The sequence below is a fragment of the Salmo salar genome, unplaced genomic scaffold, assembly GCF_965601325.2.
Source record: "Salmo salar unplaced genomic scaffold, fSalSal1 ptg000988l, whole genome shotgun sequence".
In the NCBI taxonomy this organism is placed as follows: Eukaryota; Metazoa; Chordata; class Actinopteri; order Salmoniformes; family Salmonidae; genus Salmo; species Salmo salar.
Window position 1 is genome coordinate 90,021 of NW_027675579.1, and position 16,363 is coordinate 106,383.

The window sequence follows — 16,363 nt, forward strand, 5'->3', positions numbered from 1 at the left end:
TGCCCAGAAACTAGAATATGGATATTATTAGTAGATTTGGATAGAAAACACTTTAAAGTTTCAAACTGTTTGAATGGTGTCTGTGAGTAAAACAGAACTCATATGGCAGGCAAAAACCTGAGAAAAATACAAGCAGGAAATGAAAAATCTGGTACCTGTAGTTTTTTTCCAAGTCATTGCCAATCGAACACACAGTGAGTAAGGGTTCATTTTGCACGTCCTAAGGCTTCCACTAGATGTCAACAGTCTTTAGAAAGTTGTTTGAAGCGTCTATGATGAACAGAGACGGAACGAGAAGGGAAGTTGGTAACCCAGGGAAGGATGTTAGTTCATTGGTGCGCATTCACGCGAGAGGAAGCTCTGTTCCAAAACGTTTTTCAAGACACTGGAATGGTCCGGTTGGAATATTACTGAAGTTTCACGTTAAAATGTCCCTAAAGATTGATGCTATACAACGTTTGACATGTTTGAACGAACGTAAATAGATTTTTTTGGGGGGGGGACTTTTTTGTCGTCACAATTTCCTCGCGCATCCTACATTTTGAGTAGCTAACTGAACGCGCAAACATGGAGTTATTTGGACATAAATTATGAACTTTATCGAACAAATCAACATTTGTTGTGGACCTGGGATTCCAGGAAGTGCCTTCTGATGAAGATTATTAAAAGGTAAGTGAATATTTCTTATGCTATTTATGCATTTAGATGACTCCAAAATGACGGGTATCTATAATTGCCTGCTGTTTTTTATGAGCGCAGTACTCAGATTATTGCAAAGTGTGCTTTCCACGTAAAGTTATTTTGAAATCTGTCAATGCGGTTGCATAAAGGAGTAGCCCATCTATAATTCTATATAATTCTATATAATTCTATATAATTCTATAATTCTTAAAATAATTATGTATTTTGTCAACGTTTATGAGGTATATTTTTGTAAATTCACCGGAATTTTGGGGTGGAAAATACATTTTCCGAACATCAAGCGCCAATGTAAAATGCTGTTTTTGGTTAGTGCATAATTTTAGCTGGTTTTGTGCTTTTGGACGGCTACCGTTGCTATGAAAATGCTAAGAAAATAGCTGTGTTGTTCTTTTGCTGTGGTGGTATCCTAACATAATCTAATGTTTTTCTTTCGCTGTAAAGCCTTTTTTGAAATCGGACAACGTGGTTAGATTAACGAGAGTCTTATCTTTAAAACGGTGTAAAATAGTTGATTGTTTGAGAAATTGAAATGATTCGATTTTTTGCCGTTTTTGAATTTCGCGCCATGCTATCTTGTCAAGCAATCCCGGTAACGGGATGAGAACGGGAAGGAGTCCCGTAGAGGTTATTAAAGAGTAGAATTTCAGCTGTAGTATGAATATGGGATACCTGGGGCTGGACGCGGCAGACCTTTCTGGCGTTGCCTCTGGATCCGACTCCTCTTTGAAAGCTCCATGATCATGGCAGCCAGCTGGGAGGGCTCCGAGGAGATGGAGGCATCTGCGATGGCCGAGGCAATGGTGCTGATAGACAACACGAGGTTAGACTGGTCTGTGCCGCTGCTGGGGCTGGGGTCCAGGCTGCCGGGGGAGGCTGAGGGAAGGGTCTGGCTGGGGGAGAGCAGGGCCTCAGGGAGAGGGGAGGCTGAGGGAAGGGTCTGGCTGGGGGAGAGCAGGGCCTCAGGGAGAGGGGAGGCTGAGGGAAGGGTCTGGCTGGGGGAGAGCAGGGCCTCAGGGAGGGGGGAGACTGAGGGAAGGGTCTGGCTGGGGGAGAGCAGGGCCTCAGGGAGAGGGGAGGCTGAGGGAAGGGTCTGGCTGGGGGAGAGCAGGGCCTCAGGGAGGGGGGAGACTGATTCACAAGGCTCTGGCTCTTCATCTCCTGTCGGTGACACCCTGTCTGGAGCTGCCTCCACAGTCTTGTCCAAGTCCTCTACAAAAACAACACATTGGAAGTATCAACCACCACGTGTGATACTCTGATGACTGATTTGGGTTTAAAATGAGGAATAAATATGATGACTGTGATCAAGTATGAAAAATGATGCCAAACCAAGTCAAGATGTACTGGCTGGGTTGGCCGGCCTCACAGTGGGATTCAGGAATAAGTGTCTTACTGGCCGGCCTCACAGTGGGATTCAGGAATAAGTGTCTTACTGGCCGGCCTCACAGTGGGATTCAGGAGTAAGTGTCTTACTGGCCGGCCTCACAGTGGGATTCAGGAATAAGTGTCTTACTGGCTGGGCTCACAGTGGGAATCAGGAATAAGTGTCTTACTGGCTGGGCTCACAGTGAGAACCAGGAATAAGTGTCGCGGACGTCCAGACGGTACCTACCTGTGTTCATGGTGCGGTCGTGGTCGGTGTCGCTGCGGACCGAGCTGTCCTGAGACAGGAAGTCTGATGGTTGAATCAGAGGAAATGGTTCCCTCTTCTCTGGAGAGGTGATGACGTAACCAAACGACGGCTGGAGAGGAAAGACACAACAACGAACTGGTCAAGTCAGATGGCTGATGGGAAGGGAAAATAAAAACCACAGGCTTAAACCCTCAGCGGTAGTCTGAAACACGGCGTCCCTACTGTCCCTTCGACACCGCGGGCAGGTTTCCCGGACCGAGATGAAGGCTCCTATTCCTGAACTAAAAGCACACCCGACCCTACGAGACTACGTGAATAGTGAAAAGAGTAGAACGACGTGCTGCAGAGCGACGTCGACAAGACATGGAACGAGCCCCCATACCCGTTTGACTGTATCGTCCTCCCTGTCGTCCCCTAGACAGCCCAGGGCCTCAGAGCGCTGCTGGAAGAAGGTCCCCAGAGACAGACGGAGATAACTCTGGTTCCCTCTGTCCAGGTCCTGGGACACCTGGCTGGCCCTCATCAGGATGTGGCTGCTGGCCGGGAGTCTCCAGGACGTGTCGGATAGGAGACCTGGACTGGTGGAGTCCGACGTCATCACCTCCTCCTGCATGAACCGGTTCTCCTTCTCAAACACCTTCTGGTCCTCTATGATCTTCTCTATGGCGTTACCTGGAACACAATAAAAACAGGACGACTCCAGCAACACTGCTGATCTGTCTATGGCGTTACCTGGACATTCTGACGAGGCACAGCGCCATTCTGACGAGGCACAGCGATCATTCGGGACAGCGCCATTCTGACGAGGCACAGCGATCATTCGGGACAGCGCCATTCTGACGAGGCACAGCGATCATTCGGGACAGCGCCATTCTGACGAGGCACAGCGATCATTCGGGACAGCGCCATTCTGACGAGGCACAGCGATCATTCGGGACAGCGCCATTCTGACGAGGCACAGCGATCATTCGGGACAGCGCCATTCTGACGAGGCACAGCGATCATTCGGGACAGCGCCATTCTGACGAGGCACAGCGACATTGACGAGGCACAGTAACATTCTGACGAGGCACAGCGATCATTAGGGACAGCACCAATCTGACGAGGCACATCGATCATTCGGGACAGCGACATTCTGACGAGGCACAGCGATCATTTGGCACAGCGACATTCTGACGAGGCACAGTGACATTCTGACGAGGCACAGCGATCATTCGGCACAGCGCCATTCTGACGAGGCACAGCGATCATTAGGGACAGCGACATTCTGACGAGGCACAGCGATCATTAGGGACAGCGCCATTCTGACGAGGCACAGCGATCATTAGGGACAGCGCCATTCTGATGAGGCACAGCGATCATTTGGGACAGCGCCATTCTGATGAGGCACAGCGACATTCTGACGAGGCACAGCGACATTCTGACGAGGCACAGCGATCATTCGGCACAGCACCATTCTGACGAGGCACAGCGATCATTTTCAGATGTAACTGTTGACAGGCATAGATAGGTGTGTGACGGCCAATAGAGCACGGTTTGGACCGCTGTTCGTTCAATCAGCATTCAGGATCCAGACAAACCGTTTTATAGTGGATCTTTCGTACCGACGCTACAGTGGGGAACACCTAGTTATCACAACCAAAAGGAACAAAACACAAATCCCTATTTCCAAGTACAGCTTAAAAATAACAGTTTGACAATAACCCCTGTACTTACTGCCTGGAACGAAGTCCTCAGCCTGGAACTGGTCTGCTGCCTCCGGAAGCTGCTTCCCATCCACCTCCTTCTCAAAGGACGAGTAGTAAGCCAGATCAGTCACCCACTTCCCCTCCTCGTTCTGGTAGACCACACTGGGAGAGGCTGGGACACACACACACACACACACACACACACACACACACACACACACACACACCTGATGGAGACCTTGTTCTATACACCAGGGTACCGGTGAGGATTTACTACAGCTGGACAACTTGACGGATTGGTCCAAAATCAAGTCACAAAAAAACATTCATTTTCTGTCCATGAATTTATAGCAGTGTAAGTTGTTACATCATATATTAAGCTTTAATCAGTTAAATTAGATATTAAAATACGAACCCTGTTAGGATCCTGGATCTAGTTGATTAGATATTAAACATGAACCGTGTAAGGATCCTGGATCTAGTTGATTAGATATTAAACATGAACCCTGTTAGGATCCTGGATCTAGTTGATTAGATATTAAACATGAACCCTGTAAGGATCCTGGATCCAGTTGATTAGATATTAAACATGAACCCTGTTAGGATCCTGGATCTAGTTGATTAGATATTAAACATGAACCCTGTTAGGATCCTGGATCTAGTTGATTAGATATTAAACATGAACCCTGTTAGGATCCTGGATCTAGTTGTTATATCAGATATTAAACATGAACCCTGTTAGGATCCTGGATCTAGTTGATTAGATATTAAACATGAACCCTGTTAGGATCCTGGATCTAGTTGATTAGATATTAAACATGAACCCTGTTAGGATCCTGGATCTAGTTGATTAGATATTAAACATGAACCCTGTTAGGATCCTGGATCTAGTTGTTATATCAGATATTAAACATGAACCCTGTAAGGATCCTGGATCTAGTTGATTAGATATTAAACATGAACCCTGTAAGGATCCTGGATCTAGTTGATTAGATAAACATGAACCCTGTTAGGATCCTGGATCTAGTTGATTAGATAAACATGAACCCTGTTAGGATCCTGGATCTAGTTGATTAGATATTAAACATGAACCCTGTTAGGATCCTGGATCTAGTTGTTATATCAGATATTAAACATGAACCCTGTAAGGATCCTGGATCTAGTTGATTAGATATTAAAACATGAACCCTGTAAGGATCCTGGATCTAGTTGTTATATCAGATATTAAACATGAACCCTGTTAGGATCCTGGATCTAGTTGATTAGATAAACATGAACCCTGTAAGGATCCTGGATCTAGTTGATTAGATAAACATGAACCCTGTAAGGATCCTGGATCTAGTTGATTAGATAAACATGAACCCTGTAAGGATCCTGGATCTATTTGTTATATCAGATATTAAACATGAACCCTGTAAGGATCCTGGATCTAGTTGTTATATCAGATATTATACATGAACCCTGTAAGGATCCTGGATCTAGTTGATTAGATAAATATGAACCCTGTAAGGATCCTGGATCTAGTTGATTAGATAAACATGAACCCTGTAAGGATCCTGGATCTAGTTGATTAGATATTAAACATGAACCCTGTTAGGATCCTGGATCTAGTTGTTATATCAGATATTAAACATGAACCCTGTAAGGATCCTGGATCTAGTTGTTATATCAGATATTAAACATGAACCCTGTAAGGATCCTGGATCTAGTTGATTAGATATTATACATGAACCGTGTAAGGATCCTGGATCTAGTTGATTAGATATTAAACATGAACCCTGTTAGGATCCTGGATCTAGTTGATTAGATATTAAACATGAACCCTGTTAGGATCCTGGATCTAGTTGTTATATCAGATATTAAATACGAACCCTGTTAGGATCCTGGATCTAGTTGATTAGATATTAAACATGAACCGTGTAAGGATCCTGGATCTAGTTGTTATATCAGATATTAAACATGAACCCTGTTAGGATCCTGGATCTAGTTGTTATATCAGATATTAAACATGAACCCTGTAAGGATCCTGGATCTAGTTGATTAGATATTAAACATGAACCCTGTTAGGATCCTGGATCTAGTTGATTAGATATTAAACATGAACCCTGTTAGGATCCTGGATCTAGTTGTTATATCAGATATTATACATGAACCCTGTAAGGATCCTGGATCTAGTTGATTAGATAAACATGAACCCTGTAAGGATCCTGGATCTAGTTGATTAGATAAACATGAACCCTGTAAGGATCCTGGATCTAGTTGATTAGATATTAAACATGAACCCTGTTAGGATCCTGGATCTAGTTGTTATATCAGATATTAAACATGAACCCTGTAAGGATCCTGGATCTAGTTGTTATATCAGATATTAAACATGAACCCTGTAAGGATCCTGGATCTAGTTGATTAGATCAGATATTAAACATGAACCCTGTAAGGATCCTGGATCTAGTTGTTATATCAGATATTATACATGAACCCTGTAAGGATCCTGGATCTAGTTGATTAGATAAACATGAACCCTGTAAGGATCCTGGATCTAGTTGATTAGATATTAAACATGAACCCTGTTAGGATCCTGGATCTAGTTGTTATATCAGATATTAAACATGAACCCTGTAAGGATCCTGGATCTAGTTGTTATATCAGATAAACATGAACCCTGTAAGGATCCTGGATCTAGTTGATTAGATATTAAAACATGAAGCCTGTTAGGATCCTGGATCTAGTTGATTAGATATTAAAACATGAACCCTGTAAGGATCCTGGATCTAGTTGATTAGATATTAAACATGAACCCTGTAAGGATCCTGGATCTAGTTGTTATATCAGATATTAAACATGAACCCTGTTAGGATCCTGGATCTAGTTGTTATATCAGATATTAAACATGAACCCTGTTAGGATCCTGGATCTAGTTGATTAGATATTAAAACATGAACCCTGTAAGGATCCTGGATCTAGTTGATTAGATATTAAACATGAACCCTGTAAGGATCCTGGATCTAGTTGTTATATCAGATATTAAACATGAACCCTGTTAGGATCCTGGATCTAGTTGTTATATCAGATATTAAACATGAACCCTGTTAGGATCCTGGATCTAGTTGTTATATCAGATATTAAACATGAACCCTGTAAGGATCCTGGATCTAGTTGTTATATCAGATATTAAACATGAACCCTGTAAGGATCCTGGATCTAGTTGATTAGATATTAAACATGAACCGTGTAAGGATCCTGGATCTAGTTGTTATATCAGATATTAAACATGAACCCTGTAAGGATCCTGGATCTAGTTGATTAGATATTAAACATGAACCCTGTAAGGATCCTGGATCTAGTTGATTAGATATTAAAACATGAACCCTGTAAGGATCCTGGATCTAGTTGTTATATCAGATATTAAACATGAACCCTGTAAGGATCCTGGATCCAGTTGTTATATCAGATATTATACATGAACCCTGTAAGGATCCTGGATCTAGTTGTTATATCAGATATTAAACATGAACCCTGTTAGGATCCTGGATCTAGTTGATTAGATATTAAAACATGAACCCTGTAAGGATCCTGGATCTAGTTGATTAGATATTAAACATGAACCGTGTAAGGATCCTGGATCTAGTTGTTATATCAGATATTAAACATGAACCCTGTAAGGATCCTGGATCTAGTTGATTAGATATTAAACATGAACCCTTTTAGGATCCTGGATCTAGTTGTTATATCAGATATTAAACATGAACCCTGTAAGGATCCTGGATCTAGTTGATTAGATATTAAAACATGAACCCTGTAAGGATCCTGGATCTAGTTGATTAGATATTAAACATGAACTGTGTAAGGATCCTGGATCCAGTTGATTAGATATTAAACATGAACCCTGTAAGGATCCTGGATCCAGTTGATTAGATATTAAACATGAACCCTGTAAGGATCCTGGATCTAGTTGTTACATCAGATATTAAACATGAACCCTGTAAGGATCCTGGATCCAGTTGATTAGATATTAAACATGAACCCTGTAAGGATCCTGGATCTAGTTGATTAGATATTAAACATGAACCGTGTTAGCTAAGAACAAATTCTTATTTACAACGACGTCCTACCGGGGAACAGTGGGTTAACTGCCTTGTTCAGTGGCAGAACGACAGATTTTTACCTGGTCAGATCAGGATTCGATCCAGCAACCTTTCGGTTACAGGCCCAACGCTCCAACCACCAGGCTACCCGCCCGCCCGCCCCCAACCAACCACCAGGCTACCCGCCCGCCCGCCCCCAACCAACCACCAGGCTACCCGCCCGCCCGCCCCCAACCAACCACCAGGCTACCCGCCCGCCCGCCCCCAACCAACCACCAGGCTACCCGCCCGCCCGCCCCCAACCAACCACCAGGCTACCCGCCCGCCCGCCCCCAACCAACCACCAGGCTTACCCGCCCGCCCCCAACCAACCACCAGGCTTACCCGCCCGCCCCCAACCAACCACCAGGCTTACCCGCCCGCCCCCAACCAACCACCAGGCTTACCCGCCCGCCCCCAACCACCAGGCTACCCGCCCGCCCCCAACCACCAGGCTACCCGCCCGCCTCCAACCACCAGGCTACCCGCCCCCAACCACCAGGCTACCCGCCCCCAACCACCAGGCTACCCGCCTCCAACCACCAGGCTACCCGCCTCCAACCACCAGGCTACCCGCCTCCAACCACCAGGCTACCCGCCTCCAACCACCAGGCTACGCTACCCGCCTCCAACCACCAGGCTACCCGCCTCCAACCACCAGGCTACCCGCCTCCAACCACCAGGCTACCCGCCTCCAACCACCAGGCTACCCGCCACTACATAGGGAGCTGTTTGTACCAGGACACTACATAGGGAGCCGTTTGTACCAGGACACTACATAGGGAGCCGTTTGTACTAGGACACTACATAGGGAGCCGTTTGGGACTTACCCGGTTGGAAGTCCAGGTTATCAGGACAGTGGTTCCAGTCGCTGTCAGAGTGAGAGTCCTCCTCCGGGTGGAAGCTCTGAGAGAGGTACTTAGCCTCCAGAGAGGTGGAGAGAAGATCCTTCTCACCCCGACTCGTGTCTGACAGGCCAGGAGGACCAGGAGGTGCAGAGGAGTCCCCACATGGACCTCCTCTTGGCCCCAGGGCAGCAGGCCTCCCCCTCCCCTCCTCCTCCTCCTCATCATCACTATGCGAAAGAAGCACCTGGTATAGAAGGGCAGCAACTTACTAACACCGTAGAATTGTTTTTACCTTCATTTAAAACTAGGAGATGTTGGGATTCTTCAAAACTGTTTAACTCCAAGGGCAGCATGTCATCCTAAATGATTGGTTGTGTAAGTGTACCTGAGAGAGGTGGAAGCTGTTCTGTGTGGTCTGGAGGTGAGAGGTCATGTCCTGGGGTCTCCAGTGTCCAGCACCAGTCCTCAGGTATATAGAATCCAAGACATCTGGACCCTCCTCTGCCAACCCAGACTCTGTACTGTCCATGGCATCCTGCACACACACACACACACACACACACACACACACACACACACACACACACACACACACACACACACACACACACACACACACACACACAGAGGGAGATTATACAAGCGTCTGTGTTGTATGTGAACAGTATCACTGCAGGTGACCGTATTACGTCCGGTAAATAGCACAGAACATAAGGTAGTGGGCGGCCAGGAGTTTTTCCCCTGACAGCGTGACCTGACCCGGAGGAACTCCTGGCCTCTAGGTACAACTCCTGCCACGTACAAAGTCTCAGTCCACACAAACGGTGTTGTAACGGAAAAATGTCCGACAGAAAACTCACCAGCGCTTCCTGTCTGTCTAAGGTCATACTCCAATTGACAGGGGACGTCCTCTGGGGCCCAGAGTTGGTCTCTCCAGTCCCCACCGGCCCCACACGGTCCCCCATCAGGCTGCCCCGGCTCAGCCCCAGTAGAGAGCGAGGGTCTTGGGTATTCTCTCCCGGCACGCTGCCCCCCAGGATCCCAAGCCCCCGCAGAACATCGTAGGTAGTCTGGGCCGAGGAGGAGGAGGTGGAGAAGGGTAGAGCGGACACTCCACCGTTCCCTCCCTCCTCACTCCCACTGCTCCCGTCGCCTCCTCCTCCTGGTGAAGAACAGATGACCGGTTACCCCCGGTTACCACCGGTTACCAACATCCACTCAGAGGTTAGCGAGTTCATATCAGGAAATCAGTCAATTTAAATAAATTCCTTTAGGCCCTAATCTAGGGATTTCACTAGGATATGAATATGTTGGTCAGAAAACCTTAAAATAAATAAAAGGTAGGGGGCGTGGATCAGAAAACCAGTCAGTATCTGGTGTGACCACCTCATGCAGCGAGACACATCTCCTTCACATAGAGTTGGTCCGGCTGCTGATTGGTCCGGCTGCTGATTGGTCAGGCTGTTGGTCGTGGCCTGTGGAATGTTGTCCCACTCCTCCTTCACTGGCTGAGCAAAGTTGGTGGATATTTTGGCGGGAACTGGAACACGCTGTCGTACACGTCGATCCAGAGCATTCCAAACATGCTCAATGGGTGACATGTCTGGTGAGTATGCAGGCCATGGAAGAACTGGGACATTTTCAGCTTCCAGGAATTGTGTTCAGATCCTTGTGACATGGGGGGTCCGTGGATTATCATGCTGAAGTGTGGGGTGATGGTGGTGGATGAACGGCACGACAACGGGGCCTCAGGATCTCATCACTGTATTTCTGTGCATTCAAATTGCCATCGATAAAACGCCATAGTGTTCGTTGTCCGTAGCTTACGCCTGGTCCATACCATAACCCCACCTCCACCATGGGGCCCGTACCATAACCCCACCATGGGGCCCGTACCATAACCCCACCATGGGGCCCGTACCATAACCCCACCATGGGGCCCGTACCATAACCCCACCATGGGGCCCGTACCATAACCCCACCATGGGGCCCGTACCATAACCCCACCATGGGGCCCGTACCATAACCCCACCATGGGGCCCGTACCATAACCCCACCATGGGGCCCGTACCATAACCCCACCATGGGGCCCGTACCATAACCCCACCATGGGGCCCGTACCATAACCCCACCATGGGGCCCGTACCATAACCCCACCATGGGGCCCGTACCATAACCCCACCATGGGGCCCGTACCATAACCCCACCATGGGGCCCGTACCATAACCCCACCATAGGAAGCTCTGTTCACAATGTTGACATCAGCAAACCCGCTCACCCACACAACACCATACACGTGGTCTGCGGTTATGAGGCAAGTTGGACATACCGCCAAATTCTCTAAAATGACGTTGGAGGCGGCATATGATAGAGAAATGAACATTCAATTATCCGGCAACAGCTCGTGGAGATTTCTGCAGACAGCATGCCAATTGCAAACTTCCTCAAAATTTGAGACATCTGTGGCATTGTGTTGTGTGAGAAAAATTCACATTTTAGAGTGACCTTGTATTGTCCCCAGCACAAGGTGCACCTGTGTAACGATCATGATGTTTAATCAGCTTGTTGATATGCCACACCTGTCAGGTGGATGGATTATCTTGGCAAAGGAGAAATACTCACTAACAGGGATGTTAACAAATTTGTGCACAAAACTGGAGAGAAATATGCTTTTTTGTGCAAAATTGAACATTTCTGGGATCTTTTATTTCAGCTCATGAAACACGAGACCAACACTTCCTATTTTTTGTTCGGTGTTTGTTACCTGTTACAGTGTTGATGACTTGGCCCTCTGCAGAGTATCTGTGTTCTAACCCAGTTAGAGAAGGGTTACGACCAGAGTCTTCGTCGGAGCTGCCTCCCTCCAGCCCAGGTCTGAAGCTGGGACGGTTGCTCTCGCCCACCTAAACCCAGACAGACATAACCCATGACCTCTGGTCAGACAGGCTAAAACAGGGCTGTGTTCAGTAGGACTATTTAGGACAAAAACATTTAGAAACCAAAACGCTATATCAACTTATCAAATACTGATTGTTTGAGACTGACCTCCCTTATCTCACCTCATTTGCTCACATCACACAACTGGCCTACCTGGTTAAATAAAGGACTTGTTCTCAACTAGCCTACCTGGTTAAATAAAGGACTTGTTCTCAACTAGCCTAACCTGGTTAAATAAAGGACTTGTTCTCAACTAGCCTACCTGGTTAAATAAAGGACTTGTTCTCAACTGGCCTACCTGGTTAAATAAAGGACTTGTTCTCAACTAGCCTACCTGGTTAAATAAAGGTGAAATTATATTTTTTTAAATGGTACATTCTGTTTTGCAACTGTTGTTCAGCTTTGTGTTTTCTACTGAAAACCAACCAAGGTCAAACAGAAGCAGTGAGATGGAGAGACAGACAGACGGGGGGACAGAGACGTGATCATACCAGCTGAAGCAGTGAGATGGAGAGACAGACAGACGGGGGACAGAGACGTGATCATACCAGCTGAAGCAGTGAGATGGAGAGAAAGACAGACGGGGGGACAGAGACGTGATCATACCAGCTGAAGCAGTGAGATGGAGAGACAGACAGACGGGGGACAGAGACGTGATCATACCAGCTGAAGCAGTGAGATGGAGAGACAGACAGACGGGGGGACAGAGACGTGATCATAACAGCTGAAGCAGTGAGATGGAGAGACAGACAGACGGGGGACAGAGACGTGATCATACCAGCTGAAGCAGTGAGATGGAGAGACAGACAGACGGGGGACAGAGACGTGATCATACCAGCTGAAGCAGTGAGATGGAGAGACAGACAGACGGGGGACAGAGACGTGATCATACCAGCTGAAGCAGTGAGATGGAGAGACAGACAGACGGGGGACAGAGACGTGATCATACCAGCTGAAGCAGTGAGATGGAGAGACAGACAGACGGGGGGACAGAGACGTGATCATACCAGCTGAAGCAGTGAGATGGAGAGACAGACAGACGGGGGACAGAGACGTGATCATACCAGCTGAAGCAGTGAGATGGAGAGACAGACAGACGGGGGGACAGAGACGTGATCATACCAGCTGAAGCAGTGAGATGGAGAGACAGACAGACGGGGGACAGAGACGTGATCATACCAGCTGAAGCAGTGAGATGGAGAGACAGACAGACGGGGGACAGAGACGTGATCATACCAGCTGTCGGGAGGTGCTGGACAGCAGCAGTCTGTGTCTGGTAGAAGTGTGTCTCCTAGCCGTCTCCAGTTCGTCCTCAGTGTCCTCCTCGTCACTACCAGGACACGAGTCCATCCCTGTAGCAGCAAGCCGCACGTCAGGCATCTGGAAACACTCATGACAGGACAAACAATCCAATCTTAGTGAAACCAGGCTGAAATAGAACACTAATATATACTGTTTAGTTTGTACAGGAAGATGAATAAAGGATACTAGTTGTGAACAAGATCCATTGGCTGACAAGTGTATGACTGAGCTGCTCTTAGTCTTCATAAAAAAAGGTTTCAATATACCAGTGTTTTCCGCTAGTACATAGGAATAGCCAACCAGGCCCCCGCCGAGCCAGAGTCGTAGCCAACCAGGCCCCGCCGAGCCAGAGTCGTAGCCAACCAGGCCCTCCCCCCGAGCCAGAGTCGTAGCCAACCAGGCCCTCCCGCCGAGCCAGAGTCGTAGCCAACCAGGCCCTCCCCCCGAGCCAGAGTCGTAGCCAACCAGGCCCCGGCGAGCCAGAGTCGTAGCCAACCAGGCCCCGCCGAGCCAGAGTCGTAGCCAACCAGGCCCCGGCGAGCCAGAGTCGTAGCCAACCAGGCCCCGCCCGCCGAGCCAGAGTCGTAGCCAACCAGGCCCCGCCCGCCGAGCCAGAGTCGTAGCCAACCAGGCCCCGCCCGCCGAGCCAGAGTCGTAGCCAACCAGGCCCCGCCCGCCGAGCCAGAGTCGTAGCCAACCAGGCCCCGCCCGCCGAGCCAGAGTCGTAGCCAACCAGGCCCTCCCCCCGAGCCAGAGTCGTAGCCAACCAGGCCCCGCCCGCCGAGCCAGAGTCGTAGCCAACCAGGCCCCGCCCGCCGAGCCAGAGTCGTAGCCAACCAGGCCCCGCCCGCCGAGCCAGAGTCGTAGCCAACCAGGCCCCGCCCGCCGAGCCAGAGTCGTAGCCAACCAGGCCCCGCCCGCCGAGCCAGAGTCGTAGCCAATATTGACCATAACCTATCGGTGGGGGAAACCTGTGTTATGGCTTTTCAACCTCAGCTCTGAATCCACAATATGGCAATCTAATAGAACTCAGGGGGTTTTCTTTAATGGAAGCTTCTCTAATTTCAAACAGTGTGGTGTACCACAGGGCAGCTCTCTAGGACCTCTACTCTTTTTACCAATGACCTGCCACTGGCATTAAACAAAGCACGCTGATGATTCAACCATATATATGCGTCAGCAACCCCAGCTAATATAGTCACTGAAACCCTTAACAAAGAGCTGCAATCTGTTTTGGAATGGGTGGCCAGTAATAAACTGGTAATCTTGGCTACGACTTGAGCAAAGTGACAGTCACTTCTTGTTTTTATAATAAACATTAATGTGTTGGGAAATTCCAAATTGTTGGCATAGTAAAACTTACACACAGCTCTGACAAACACACATACCCCCACCAGACATGCCACCAGGGGTCTTTTCACAGTCCCCAGGACCAGAACAAATTCAAGGAAACATACAGTTTTATACAGAGCCATGAGTGCATGGAACTCCCATCTTATAAATCGCAAGTGAACAGCGAACCTGGTTTAAAAAAACAGATAAAGCAACACCTCACGGGACAACACCTCTCCTCCACGTGACATACTGGTTGTGTACAGTGGGGCAAAAAAGTTTTTAGTCAGTCACCAATTGTGCAAGTTCTCCCACTTAAAACGATGAGAGAGGCCTGTAATTTTCATCATAGGTACACGTCAACTATGACAGACAAAATTAGAAAAGAAATCCAGAAAATCACATTGTAGGATTTTTTATGAATTTATTTGCAAATTATGGTGGAATATAAGTATTTGGTCAATAACAAAAAAGTTTCTCAATACTTTGTTATATACCCTTTGTTGGCAATGACACAGGTCAAACGTTTTCTGTAAGTCTTCACAAGGTTTTCACACACTGTTGCTGGTATTTTGGCCCATTCCTCCATGCAGATCTCCTCTAGAGCAGTGATGTTTTGGGGCTGTCGCTGGGCAACACGGACTTTCAACTCCCTCCAAAGATTTTCTATGGGGTTGAGATCTGGAGACTGGCTAGGCCACTCCAGGACCTTGAAATGCTTCTTACGAAGCCACTCCTTCGTTGCCCGGGCGGTGTGTTTGGGATCATTGTCATGCTGAAAGACCCAGCCACGTTTCATCTTCAATGCCTTTGCTGATGGAAGGAGGTTTTCACTCAAAATCTCACGATACATGGCCCCATTCATTCTTTCCTTTCAGTCGTCCTGGTCCCTGTGCAGAAAAACAGCCCTAAAGCATGATGTTTCCAACCCCATGCTTCACAGTAGGTATGGTGTTCTTTGGAAGCAACTCAGCATTCTTTGTCCACGAAACACGACGAGTTTTTACCAAAAAGTTATATTTTGGTTTCATCTGACCATATGACATTCTCCCAATCCTCTTCTGGATCATCCAAATGCTCTCTAGCAAACTTCAGACGGGCCTGGACATGTACTGGCTTAAGCATGGGGACACGTCTGGCACTGCAGGATTTGAGTCCCTGGCGGCGTAGTGTGTTACTGATGGTAGGCTTTGTTACTTTGGTCCCAGCTCTCTGCAGGTCATTCACTAGTTCCCCCCGTGTGCTTCTGGGATTTTTGCTCACCGTTCTTGTGATCATTTTGACCCCACGGGGTGAGATCTTGCATGGAGCCCCAGATCGAGGGAGATTATCAGTGGTCTTGTATGTCCTCCATTTCCTAATAATTTCTCCCACAGTTGATTTCTTCAAACCAAGCTGCTTACCTATTGCAGATTCAGTCTTCCCAGCCTGGTGCAGGTCTACAATTTTGTTTCTGGTGTTATTTGACAGCTCTTTGGTCTTGGCCATAGTGGAGTTTGGAGTGTGACTGTTTGAGGTTGTGGACAGGTGTCTTTTATACTGATAACAAGTTCAAACAGGTGCCATTAATACAGGTAACGAGTGGAGGACAGAGGAGCCTCTTAAAGAAGAAGTTACAGGTCTGTGAGAGACAGAAATCTTGCTTGTTTGTAGGTGACCAAATACTTATTTTCCACCATAATTTGCAAATAAATTCATAAAAAAATCCTACAATGTGATTTTCTGGATTTTTTTTCTTCTCATTTTGTCTGTCATAGTTGACATGTACCTGTGATGAAAATGACAGGCCTCTCTCAT

General features: G+C 47.4%; 1 protein-coding gene across 7 annotated transcripts in view; it reads right to left on the bottom strand.

The window, feature by feature from the left end:
- The window catches only part of LOC123738880 (centrosomal protein of 192 kDa), a 90,860-nt gene that overhangs the window by 57,765 nt on the left and 16,732 nt on the right, over window positions 1-16,363 (bottom strand). For 6 of the 7 annotated variants that reach the window (XM_082972706.1, XM_082972709.1, XM_082972708.1 and 3 more), the window contains exons 9-17: window positions 13,169-13,321; window positions 11,760-11,898; window positions 9,856-10,157; window positions 9,381-9,530; window positions 8,978-9,239; window positions 4,052-4,195; window positions 2,718-3,007; window positions 2,315-2,444; window positions 1,372-1,911 (exon numbers count right to left, since the gene is read on the bottom strand). In XM_082972706.1, the coding sequence (XP_082828832.1) occupies window positions 1,372-1,911; window positions 2,315-2,444; window positions 2,718-3,007; window positions 4,052-4,195; window positions 8,978-9,239; window positions 9,381-9,530; window positions 9,856-10,157; window positions 11,760-11,898; window positions 13,169-13,321 (2,110 nt within the window). The remainder of the gene's footprint in view (window positions 1-1,371; window positions 1,912-2,314; window positions 2,445-2,717; window positions 3,008-4,051; window positions 4,196-8,977; window positions 9,240-9,380; window positions 9,531-9,855; window positions 10,158-11,759; window positions 11,899-13,168; window positions 13,322-16,363) is intronic. The other variant, XM_082972705.1, reaches the window with a different exon arrangement.